The sequence below is a fragment of the Nestor notabilis genome, unplaced genomic scaffold (assembly GCF_000696875.1).
Source record: "Nestor notabilis isolate BGI_N333 unplaced genomic scaffold, ASM69687v1 scaffold1309, whole genome shotgun sequence".
NCBI lineage: Eukaryota > Metazoa > Chordata > Aves > Psittaciformes > Psittacidae > Nestor > Nestor notabilis.
Window position 1 is genome coordinate 7,227 of NW_009943040.1, and position 13,316 is coordinate 20,542.

Genomic DNA, 13,316 nt, shown 5'->3' on the forward strand with positions numbered 1-13,316 from the left:
TTGTACAAAGCTAAGAAATGCTTCCTCTTCTAATACAGTCTTCTCACGAAAAAAAGCTAGGTACATGCTACTTTCACATGCTACCTAAGATAGGGTTCACTCTGGGTACCTGTAAGATTTGGTAGGTGTCCTTGCATCCTGATCAGCCACAGCAAGGGAGCTGGAGAACATAACAGCTCCATTTAAACCCCTCTTAGACATTTCATGTCGGAAAATGAAGGAGGAAGATGCTTTCAGAGACAGTGAGCAAAGCTGCGCAAGTCCCACACTTCAGGTATGTCCATTTTCAATACAAGAAAATGTAAAGCATTAAAAGTCAATGAAATACCAGACAATTATTTATGAAAGAGGGATGACTTTTTTAGCTGCTATCAATTGAGAAATTATTTCTACTTCTTACGTAAAAATTTGAATGTACTTACATCCCCAAAGAAAATTAAAAAAAAACCAGGAGCATTTCAAAGCATCTGGAAACAATTGAGTAATTGCAGTGATTAAAATGAAGAACTGTACTTTGAGTATATGAAATACCCTGCCTCCAACACCCACGTCATAGTATTTGTATACATTTTTATAACTGGCTGAACCCATATTGCAGATGTATGTTACCGCTCTGGAATTCTGAAACATTTCCAGTAAATCTTTCCGAGTTTGCCATTGTTTTTATGATTATATGCTTGTTGTTTGGATGTGTGTCCTCTTTCTTATTCCCTTCTCCAGATCTGTAGCTTAGCAGTGCTTGTTCTAGCAATGGTTTTGGCCTCCCACCGTTATAATATTAACTGGTAGAAAAACCCTGTAGAGCTGTTTAACTTCTCGGTGATACATTATGATTGTTTGGATGCTCATCAGTGGATACTAATTTTGAAGATCTACGTTTTCCATCTTTTTAGAGGTTTTGAATAAGTATATACATCTTGTAAGCCTTTGATTCTAAGTTCCAGATCAGATAGATACAAAATCAAAGACAATTGTCCATAAACAGAACAGAAATAACCATCATGGTTGGACAACCTTTTTAAGACTCAGTACAACAGGGCAGTTCAAGAAGATGATAAACAAGAGTATGCTTTTTTCTGTCAGTACCCAGTCCAATATTTCCAACTTCATTCTCTAGCTCATAATTTTCAGCTACTTTAGCTCCAGAATAGTTCCTACTTTAGCTTCAGACTGACCTGAAAGAAAGGACAAACTTATGCATAATATCCTTGCACATTCATTCTCACCAATTCCAATGTAACTGGCAGGGTCTACTGTATAAGTGTAGGAAAGTGGGTTTTATCATTGCTTTTTTTTTTCTTACAAATGTAAATGACTGTAAAAGGTTAAGGGCCATGTAGAATCATCCATCTTTCATCTTTCCTTTAATACATGCCTTCAAAGGAGGAGGGGAAAGGAAGAAAGGCATGAAACAGTGCTAGCTTGGGCTTGTTTTTTTTCAACAAAACTTAGAATCATTGAACGGTTGAGGTTGGAAGGGACCCCAGGAGGTCATATTGTCCAAACCCACTGCTCAAGCAGAGTACTTATTATAAACCTTGCAGTTACTATTTTATTAGATCAGCAGGTGAATATACACAATGTGATACTGTAAGAGTACAAAGAAATTCTGTCACATCATTCATGTGTTACATTCATGTAACATCAGGCCAAATATATGAATGTTGTGTATGAAGTTTCTGTCTCTTTGTGCAGAAACAATAGCTTTAGTTTTGCAGGTACAAAGTGTACCTGTACACTCTGTGTACATATGTAGATGGCGTGTTTCTCTCTATACGTGCTTCCTTTTAGAGTATCTAATATAGACTCCTTAAAGGAATTAACTCTGTATTTACATTTGAAGGACCAGTTAGTTTTCTTGACTGGGAAATTCTTTTCTACTTGCCAAAGCTCTTCATTGCTCTTTCCTATTCAAATAATGATTTGTGCAAAAAGTTCAATTATTGTAACAGAAGTTAGAAATGCAACCTACTCAATAAAAGAGAACTTCAAAATTGCCAACACTTTCCATGACATTTATAAAAACTTGCTTCAATTCTTTTTATTGCATTTCTGAAAATTTTGTGTATTTCCATAAGTATTCATTGATAAACACTTATTTGAAGAAGTGGAAGAATGAAGTGATATTGTTTAAAGTTGGCAGTTTCCTTCATTATCATGACAAGGTATATTATATTATTTATGCCACATTTTTATAGCACAAAGCATGGCATTTTAAATGGGGCATATTTTTGAAAAATTATAATTAAAACTCATTCATAACTATGGAACTTAAACATTTTTGGTTTTCAAGCAGTGTTTTAAAAGACTTCACTATGACTAGATTACTAAAGTGTACAGTAAACCTTTTTGCAAAAATTATTAATAACTGATTCTTTAACATTGATTTTTAATGATTTAAAATAAGTGTGTTTTCAACTGGGGAAAAAAGGTACATAATGTATAAATACTTTATTGTTGTAGAGCACAAAGTAGAACTAGTATTTTGAGTCCATTTGGTACATACTGGAACACTGTAAAAAAACCAAACCAACCAAACCAAACCGAAAGGATTTAAAATCATTGCTGCTTATAATGTATTTTCTGTATCATTTAAAAATTGTAAAGTTGACTTCAATTGAGGGGAAAACATTTTGTTAACAAAGATGTTTGCAAAGTTGTTTGAAAGGCTATATGTAGTATGACATTAGGTTTTCATCCAGTCACAGAATTAGTACTTCTATTGTTGTTATAAGATATTAAGACAAAATTTCCCAGTTTTGGTATCGAAGATATATTAGGATACGATTTTTGAAACCAGGCAGGACAGGCCTAAATCTGCTTCAGTATTTATTGACATTAGTTTTACAACTGACTTCTACAGGAGCAGATAAACTACTACAAAGTTTAAGAACAGAAGTCAAAGATAAAGAAAAAATTGTATGTATTTTAAGTAATATTAAAAGTAAACCATAACATATACTTTTAAAACACAAAACAGTCCAATTTCTGCCTGTCTTCAGAAGAAGAAAGTACATAAAGAGCCTAAGACAGGTGAGAAGGCTGATGACAGCAATGCCTCTCACCCCACCACGGGATGCAGCCACATTCCAGTCACTCTTTGGGGTGTGGGAGATAAAGGAAAGAAAGCTCGTAAAAGTGTTGGCAATCATAAGAAATCATACTTTCAAACATCGTGAAACAGAAACTTGTATGAACAAATGGGTTGCAAGGAGGAAAAATAGGACTTGGGACATACAGGGCAGTAGTAAGGATGGAGAATGCTGATGAAAAGGAGATTATCAATCATAAAGAGATATAAAGATATGCAGTACTCAAATAATTAGGTCTCAGATGTCTCAACAATACCAAGATTAAAATTAAAGTCTTCCTCAGAACTATTGCAAATAAATATGTATATCATTGTACAAAGGAGCAATATTGTTACTATAAACATTTTCTTCACTTGCCAGTGAAAATATTGCGTAGGCTTTTCTGTCACTAAATCATTCGGGCTGTGAAGCATGCCACATCACAATGTTCCAGTGATACTGGAAGTGAAAAATATACGTTAACACTGAATTACAAAAAAGGAAAAAAAACCCACCCTAAAAATACAACATCAACACAGCCATCCAAAATCTGTTTAAAATATGGATCATACTACCCTATTCTCTTCCACATTCTGTTTAGTGGTTAGAAAGGGATATGGAGGAAAGCTTGGCTCTGTGAGGTCTCTAAAACTGGACTCCAGAATTTACTGATATTATATCTGTTGAAATGTAAGAGCTTTTCAATAAACTGAATTAAATATTTATGTATTCCTGACAATTCAGACTGGTAAACACAAATGACGTTTACACAGGAAGTCACGAAATAGATGGGTGGTTGTATGGGTAAAGTAAGTTTTGGAAGATATAGCAGAAATTATAATATTTAAATAGGGATGTTGATTTTAAAAACAAGAAAATTGTTTCATGTGAGATGTTAACTTCCAGTATTTTTTTACAGGGCATATTCATAAATGATACATCATTTCATTGCTGTGCCATTTTTTTTAGAATCATAGGATGGTTAGGGTTGGAAAGGCCCTTTAGATGGTCTAGTCACAACCCCCCTGCCATGAGCAGGGACATCTCACACTAGACCATGTTGCCCAAGGCTCTGTCCAACCTGGCCTTGAGCACTGCCAGGGCTGGAGCATTTACCACTTCTTTGGGCAACCTGTTCCAGTGCCTCACCACCCCCACAGTAAAGAACTTATATGTAACGTGAACTTCCCCTGTTTAAGTTTAAACCCATAAGCCCATGAACAATATTGTTATTTATATAGTGTTTTTTTAAGTCTTCTGAAGAAAGAAACATAACTTAAAGCAGTATCTGTCTGTTTATCTGCCTATCCATCCATGTGAATAGATACATTGGATTCTAGCTTACCACATAATAGCATTCTGAAGAACAGTTCTATAATAATACAACCCATATAATAAACAATGAAAGCAATTACCTAAGAAGTCAAATGTTCCCCTTCTTTTGAAATAAGTTTTTCATTTAAGAGTTCTATCACATAGACTAACAAAACATGTATTTCTGTTATTATGCAGTGATTTAGAAGTCCTCAGGAAAATGATTTTCAAATTACAATTGAAAGGGTAAATAGACATGTTTTTAAAGTTAATTAAGCAGAAATATGAAAGCTTAAATTATATTCTTAATTGGAAAATAGTCCCCAGTGTATCAGGGAGGTGGAAGAATAAAAAGAGAAAAATGACAGTAGGGGCCCCATTAAAATAGTTGTTGTATTACATTGTATTATGTTTTGGTGTTTGTTACAACATTATTCAAGTAATCTCTCAGAAAATCTTGCTCCTATTCTGGCAACAGGTATAGATACAGCTGCAAATGGAAATGCATCACTGCACTGCTGACTCATGCATCACTCCGAGGCATGGTAACACTAAGTAAAGCAATCAGCATGCAAAAAAAACAGTTCCATTCCCCTGAGGAGTTTGCTCAGAACATAGAATCACACAAGGCAATTGTCACTAGCCAGTTTCTAAGCTAGGCTGAGACCTTCTTGAATTAGCTGGGTGGATGAACTTTTAGTGAGACCTTTTTTATTGATCAGATACCAGTCTTCTCCTATATTAGGGTCATCTGAGTTTGTAAGCATGACAGTTGTTCTGAGAATCAAACTATTCAAAACAGTCTGTAGCATTACTGTCTGTTATGTAAATGTCAGTGAGTCAAAACAAAGTATTTTTTCCGAGCTGTGCAATGAAGTAGAATTAGCTCAGCATCAGCTTTCATAATAAAAATACAGTAAACAAGATCAGGTGGGGAATATGTTTATTTTGACGTGTATGAATGTATTTTCAATGTGCAAGACTATACAAAACGAGGTCCTAACCCTATAATCATTTAATAATATCCATAGTTTTCCTCATATTAATTTATTTAAGACTAAGTGTGTGCAACTGTTGTCAGATTAAATAGCTTTAATTAACTTCTTTTAAGACTTTTTCATTCCATTTTAATTCAGAAAATGACCTTTACAAGAATAAACACTGTTTTGGCACTCTCTTAAAACTTTCGTAGTTCTGCTTAGCACCCCTGATAATTAATTTGATTTGAAAAGTGAAAAATGACAGCTTATATCAGCTATTATTTTGAACATTTAAAATGTTTTTCTTAGACTGCATGCTGATACTCGCAGTCTTGGAATGTTAGGATGTGATGGTTTTTTGTTATTAAATAATGTTATTTATGCTATGTGACCATATTGGAATTTTGGCATTGGGAAAATACTATATGGAAGTTGGGGGTTTTTTTGTGATTTTTTAATCAGGTTGTATACATCCCTAATCTTCAGGACTGTTTATTTCCATTAATTTCTGAATGGTTCTTTTCTAAACATCCTTTAGCCTCCTGGCCAACAGCTTAAAAGCTTCATAAGATGCTGTTGTTTGGGTTGAATTTTAGTAATAATTTTTCATTTTCTTTCCTTTAAGACACTCTTTTTAATGGTCTTGGACTTGGTGCTGTCATTGGCCTGGGAGTGGCAGCCCTTTTGTTAATCCTGGTTGTGACTGATGTTACCTGCTTCTTTGTACGACAATGTGGATTGCTAATGTGCATCACCAGGAGAATCTGTGGGAAAAAAGGTGGTTCAAGTGGAAAAAGCAAAGAACTTGAAGAAGGAAAGGCCGCTTACTTGTGAGTATTAATCACATATTTTGGAAACTTCATTAAAAGAAAGTTGTCTGTCCAACTTACATTAACTTCATGGCTATTTTGTGGCATGGCAAAGGGAATAAATAAAACATTTCTATGACGTGGAAAAGTGTTCCTCTGAAATGTATAGGATTGTTTGTGGTCCACTGTTGCCTTAAAAGAAAAATGGGCCCAAAAAGTCATTTACAATACCTCGCTTTAAGATAGCATTTTTGTGCAGCTTGACACAAGGGAAATCAATTGCATTTCAGTAAGTTATAGGCACATCTTCGGTCCATGGGGAACAGATCATTGTAACTCCGTTTCTACAAATTCGTCTTTGAGCTGCTAATACCCAAAACCTCAGCATATAGTTGTGGTAGTGCCAGTAAATCTGGGAGTGAAGGACATAGTATTGTAGAAAATCCGTAAAGGAGTTTTTCTTCTCAGATGGAAAATCTTGTTTCTTGCCTGTAGACTTTAAGAATGAAAAGCATTGTTGATTTTTAAAAACAGGAGTGCTGAGTTGGATGTGAGTGAAATGCTCGGGAGCGTTATTGTTCTTCATAGTAACAGTCAACGATTGCTGAACATAACTGGGGAATAAACAGTCCTGATTCTCACAAATACCCATGTAATGGCTACTTCATCAGACAAATGTGAATGAACTGATTATTTACGTGTGACTATGTTCCCTTAAATGATAAAAGCGGATAGTGAGATCTCTGGCAAAATGGTTCAAGTACTGATTGCATAAAATAATGGTACTTTGAAGACCCAAAGTTTACAGGGTTTTCCAAAGGTAAGCGGAAAGAGGATTACTTACAGTCTTCCATTTTAGGCAGTTCCATTTTTTTACTTAAGAAATGCTTAATTTCCTCATTATCTTCATCTCATAGATTTCTTATGCATACACTGTAATATTTGCTATCTTTGTGTGGTTTAAGTAACATTTACTGGTCCAATTCCTGGGTGCTGTAGCTCTCCTAGTAGTCAGGCCTTGCAGATCAGAGTTTGCAGCCCTTATTATTAATAGCTGTACCGAGCTTCTTTGCTGTTGGTAGTGGAGGTGTAAATGTATTTTCTGGTTTTAGTTCTGACACTTGGGATTCAAGAGACTCTGTCTTTTCTAGGTAATCATTTCTTAGTTGGGTTCTCAACCCTTTGGAAACAGCTCCATGGAACAAAACCAGATGTAAGGAGGCACAGAGCATTTACATCAAATAATGCTTCTAAATAGAAATTATGTCATAAAATAGATGTTTCCTAATTCTCCACAGTTTACAGAAAGAGAAGAAAGTATTTTTTTCTGTAGTGTGAAGCCAGCATGTCCAGGTCAATAGAATCAAGATGTGAAGCTTCTGACTGACTCAGCTGTTCTTTCCTATTGAGCACAGCACTTCAGTTTATGCTTTAATTTCCATTCAAGAAGTGACCAAGTACAAATTGGTGTACATAACCTCCTGAATGGGAAGACCTTAGGGAGATAAAGCTGCAAATGTCACTTGACAGTAGTTTATACCTTGCTCTCTGCATCTCATACCCAAGTGCCATTCCATGCTGTTCCAGAAAAGCATAAAGCTGGTCACTTAATGTTAATTCCTTCATGACACTTGTTCTGCAAGAACAACTACCATAATTAATTATATTTCTTTCCTTGTTGGGGTGATCTTCAGTCAATCTATCTTAAAATTTGGGACTGTTCTTGTTTTAGCCTGTAATCTACATAAGTAAACTGTGAGGCTGAAATTTCAAGACAGGCTTGAAGCGTCAGAATTTGAACTTATTTCATACAAACTGCTGTTCCCTAAAAGCCACTGACATTTCCATGTTTTATATATGTCAGTTTACATTCTGAATCTCTGAGTGGGTTTATGGCAGGGTTGTTTGTTACATTTTGATTGTAGTGTGTGTGTGTATATATATATATATATAGTTAGTTAGTAATCATGTTCCATATATAATGAATGGAGATGATACAATGCATGTAACATACAAACATCTGAAATAAAAGTTACATAATGCATTTCCTACTGATCACTTCCCCTTTGGTGGAATTTTTAAGTGTTTTGCAGTACTTCAGTTTGCAAATAATGTCTCTATTAAGCTTTGGCCATGCAATAATGTATGTTTGTCTGTAAAACTGTAGAAGTACAAACAAACCAACCTGAACTTCCCATTCCCTCCACCTACTACAGTCCATAATCTTTTGACAGATGTGAGGTAACCATGACAGTTTTGTGCCTCATCAGCAGAAATGAGCATTGTAACCGTTTGTGTGTCTTAAAGTAGAATTTCACTTGCAGAAGTGAATAAGCACACACAGGGTTGGGTTTGGTGTTATTTTGGAGTTTGGTTTTTTTTCAGAACCAGAATCTTTGAGACTTCTTGCCTACAGATTTGTCTGTGCCAGACTTTTTTTAACCTACAAAAATTTTCCTTTAGGATACCTCCCAGAGGACAGTAGAGTTTTCCAGCTACATTCTGACAAGATGGATTTTTATAGTTGTAACAGCCTGTTTAACAATTATCTTCTCATAAGCAATATGCAAATGTGAGATATGAATTGGACAAGGGTTTAATTAGGTCTTTGCTATGGCACACAGCAGTCTGACTTCTCTCTAGAATATCACAGGTCCAGAAAATAGTCTGTTCAATATAGAAGTGATTATTCATCTGTAACTCAGTTACCCTGTATTTCCAGACTGCAGCTGATGAAGTTCCAGGATACAATTCCTGATATGATGACAGGAATAGGGATGAAATATTTACATGGAAAGAAGTTTTTATTTAGAAATATCAAATATATCTTGGGTATCCTTTGATCTGCCTTTTGAGACTAAAATTATATGCAAGTTAATTAGTACTAATATTATTAATACTTCTGTAGCAATGAGCAGCTATTTCCATATCATGGCCATATTATTGAGAGCAGAGAAGGACTTGGGGGTACTGGTGAATGAAAAGGTGGACATAACCCAGCAGTGTGCGCTTGCAGCCCAGAAAGCCAACCATGTCCTGGGCTGCATCAAAAGGAAGCATGAGCTACGGGTTTGAGGGAGGTGATTCTCTCCCTCTACTCTGTTCTTGAGAGTCCACCTGCAGTACTGCATTCAGCTCTGGGGCCCCCAGCACAAGAGGGACATGGACCTGTTGAAGCAAGTCCTGAGGATGGCCACAAAAATTATAAGAGGGCTGGAGCACCTCTCATATGAAGGTAGGCAGAGAGAGCTGGGGTTGTTCAGCTCGGAGAAGAGAAAGTTCCAGGGAGACCTTATAGCAGCCTTCCAGTACCTAAAGGGGGCTTATAAGAAAGATGGAGCAGACTTTTTATCAGGGCCTGTTGAGATAAGACAGGGGGTAATGGTTTTAAAGTGGAAGAGCATAGATTTACATTGATCATAAGGAAGAACTTTTTTACTACGAGGGTGGTGAAACACTGGAAGAGGTTGCCCAGAGAGGTTAGGTGCCCCATCCCTGGATATGAGGTTGGATGGAGCTCTGAGCAACCTGATGTAGTTGAAGATGTCCCTGCTTATTGCAGTCCTAGGTTGGACTAGATGACCTTTAAAAGTCCCTTCCAACCCAAACCTTTTGTTGATGATTTTCAACAAAAGCATAATGACAATACTGCTTCATCTTCCAATTCATTGTCCAATTAGCACAAAAGTTATTCTTTTATTTACATGTGAAACACTAGCATTAGTTCCTAAAGTGGGGGAAATAGGACATAGAAACAAAGTGTTTCTTCTACTAGTGCATGCAGAAGGAGCTAGATTCTTGTTGCACAAGGGCTCTTTACCCTGCTTTAGCAGCTGGGATTGTCACAATCTTAGGACATTAAAATAGAGTTCTGCAGTGTGTATACTAACATAAAGGCTCTTTATACTTCCTGAAAAGTTCAAGCTAACTAGGCATCAAGTTCTATATTTATTATACTAGGTTAGCAAAGTTTACATCTGTTGCCATGAAGAGGCCATCATCTGATTATTTAGTCATAAACAAAATGCTCTTTTGAGATGCTAATCCATGATGTTTGTGGAGTTAGGCAAGTAACCATGGATACAGGCTGCTTTGAAGACTTCAAGGAATTGGGAACATGCTGTTAAATGTGTCTTGGTGGTGTTAGTCACTGATAATTAGTTCTGCCTTTTCTTTGCTGACTTTTGAGAGAAAGGATCTTGGTAATTAGTTATATGCAATGTATGTGGTTAATATGATGATACAAGACTAAGACTTTTTTAATATTTTTAGGAAGGATGGATCGAAAGAGCCAATAGTGGAAATGAGAACAGAGGATGAAAGAATTACCAATCATGAAGATGGGAGTCCTGTAAATGAGCCAAATGAGACAACTCCCCTCACAGAACCAGAGTAAGTAGCCTGACATTCCCTGGAGTTTCACACAAGCTCCTCCTGGCTGCAGGGGTGGAGTGGGCTTCACACTTTCTGAGAGGGAGATAAACAGCATCAGCAGAATGGTGTGCTACAGCAATGCAGTGTACAGGTGTACAACCACATCTGGGCATTATCCAGCCTTGGGATGGCAACACCCTGATAGCAGCAATTCTGCAGTGTCTTTACACTACGACCTGCTTGGAGATTAGCGAGTATACAGCTCTTCTGACCCTTCAGTGGTGGCTGAGTAGGAGTACGAGGATTTTTTTAGTCAGGCGCAGCTGATCTTTACCACCATCCCAGCAGTTATCAACCGCTATGCAGGAATAATACCCTGATTCTCAAGAATAGCCTTAGACTGAGCCACACACACATCCCTACACACCCCCTGTACGTAGGACACAATGATCCCATGCTCCAGAAACCCAGCTCCTTACGGGGTGGTCCCTTCCTGCTTTTATTCATGGGACTGAGAGCTTAGCTCAGTGTTTAGGTCCATGTGGTGCAACTGGATTAATAATACTGAAGGGCAGCCACTTTGCTTGTTTCCCTCATGCCCTCTTCCTACCCCTGCAAGCTGTTCTCAGCACAGAAACAACAGCAGTTCTTGCCAAGGCTCGCAGGCTTTGGCTGCCTCCTGAGTCACAGGGACCAGCCGTGGGCTTGGGGATCCCATGTGCTGGTGGTCAGGTCCTCTCCTCCGTTTTGCTGCTGCAGCCCCTGGAACAGATTAAACTGAGTGGCTGGTGTTTGTACCTGAATAATACTTCTCAAAACTTCTGTTCAGGATAAAGTAGCATTTGTAATAGGGTACAAGCAAGCTGGTATTTTCCTAAGCTTACTATTGCAATGAAAGTTTCTGATAGGCTTTTATTCCCTGAAAATTCAGTTCAAAGAGAAACCAGTATTTCAACAAAGGTGTTGACAGCACCATTCCTACTATAGAGTGCCCACCTAGTGGTATTAAAGGACATAAAATGATTGCTCAAGAGTTTCATTTCTGGGCCTCAAAAGTTGATTGATTTGAAATTATTAAAGTAAGCTCTTAGTTTCCTTGGTTTGAGCCCAAAGCTTTTCATGTGTTGTGAAAATCTCCTACCTCGTGAGAACTTAAAGCTATCAGAGCAACAAAGACATATCTATTGTCAGTATAGAATCATGAAGTCATAGAATGATTTGGGTTGGAAAGGACCTTAAAGATCATCTAGTTCCAACCCCCTGCCATGGGCAGGAACACCTTCCACTAAACGAGGTTTCTCAAAGCCCCATCCAACCTGGCCTGGAACATTTACAGGGCTAGGGCAACCAGAACTTCTCTGGGTAACCTGTGCCAGTGTCTCACCACCCTCATAGTGAAGAATTTCTTCTTAATATCTAATCTAAATCTTCCCTCTTGTCGTGGTTTAAGTTTAAAATCATTTCCCCTTGTTCTGTCACTACCTGATTTTGTAAAAAGTCCTTCTCTAGATTTCCTGGAGGCCCCTTTTAGGTACTGGGAGGCTGCTATAAGGTGTCCCCTGAGCTTTTTCTTTTCCAGTCTGATCAACCCCATTTCTCTGTCTTCTGTATCAGTTTCAGTCAAGAAACTGATGTAGAAACTTACCTGTTGATTATTTGATGTAATCACAGTTATTATTTGAAAGGAAAGGATGTTCTTACAAAAGTCTTTTCCTGAAATTACAAGAAAATTGTCTTCCTTAACATTATCTACAACTGCAAAAGCCAGAACCTTTAATAAGAAAAAAGCCTGTGTTATTGGCTGTCAATGGCATTTTTAGTAAATGGAGTTGGGAGGTGTGTTTAAAATAACAGCGCATTAAGCTATATACTTCCTTAAAGAACCTGTACTTGAAGACTTCAAACTTGTGTTAATTGAACAATTATGGAATTTGTTGAATGACTACTGATATGTTTGCTCTTCATATTAGAATTTATAATGAGGGGCACTGTAGAGAACCCACAGTTATTGAAGGAGTCAGGGGAATGTAGCAGTAAACATTGTAAAAGTCCAGCAGCCCTTGGATATGTTAGTAGGTAAGGTGGCAGGGCCACATTTTTTTGTGCTTCACAACTACCTGTAGCACTAAATCTTGCAAGTACAAATGAGATGCATCTACCAAGAGACATGATACCAGGAAAAATTCAGTTCAATTCTTCCTGTTTGTTCCAGTCATTAGAACAGCTGACAGGAGTGAACTATGAGAAAGTGAAAATCAAAACTCTTTTATTATCCTGGGGGAGGGGGAAAGAATCAGTCACTAGATGGCACAAAAAAATAATTAAAGCATAGGAACAACTGATAAGGAGTTTGATAGGTATTATGTCCTTGGGGGAATAGGTCTACTAAGAGATATTAATAATGATGACAGTTTCCTTTTGGTAATTTCTTCTCCAACAACCAGTGGCAAAAGGCGGCAGTCCAAGGTACAGCAGGAAAGAAGCCAGTTAAAGATTCAGGACAGAGTCACTTAGAAAACCAAAGATCAATAGAGCACCATGCAGCCAAGACATATGAAGGGGTACTGGTAGTTGGAGAAAGACCTTCTGCTCATTCACAGGTTGTAACTGAAGAAACAAAGAAGCAATATAAAGTAGGACACAATAGGGTGGAAGTCCCTCAGTAGGAATAACACAAAAACACACTGTGAACAACAGGTGCTATAAGCTGGAAACTGAAACCCAGGCTCATCCTGGGCAGAGCAAGGATGACCAGCAGGGATCTTGGA

At 37.4% G+C, this 13,316-nt stretch overlaps 1 protein-coding gene across 1 annotated transcript in view; it reads left to right on the forward strand.

The window, feature by feature from the left end:
• The first annotated feature begins 214 nt into the window (after nt 1-214).
• The window catches only part of LOC104411293 (neural cell adhesion molecule 2-like), a 16,385-nt gene continuing 3,283 nt past the window's right edge, over nt 215-13,316 (forward strand). The window contains exons 1-4 of the mRNA XM_010021679.1: nt 215-274; nt 3,003-3,132; nt 5,991-6,195; nt 10,447-10,566. Coding sequence (XP_010019981.1) covers nt 215-274; nt 3,003-3,132; nt 5,991-6,195; nt 10,447-10,566 — 515 coding nt within the window. The remainder of the gene's footprint in view (nt 275-3,002; nt 3,133-5,990; nt 6,196-10,446; nt 10,567-13,316) is intronic.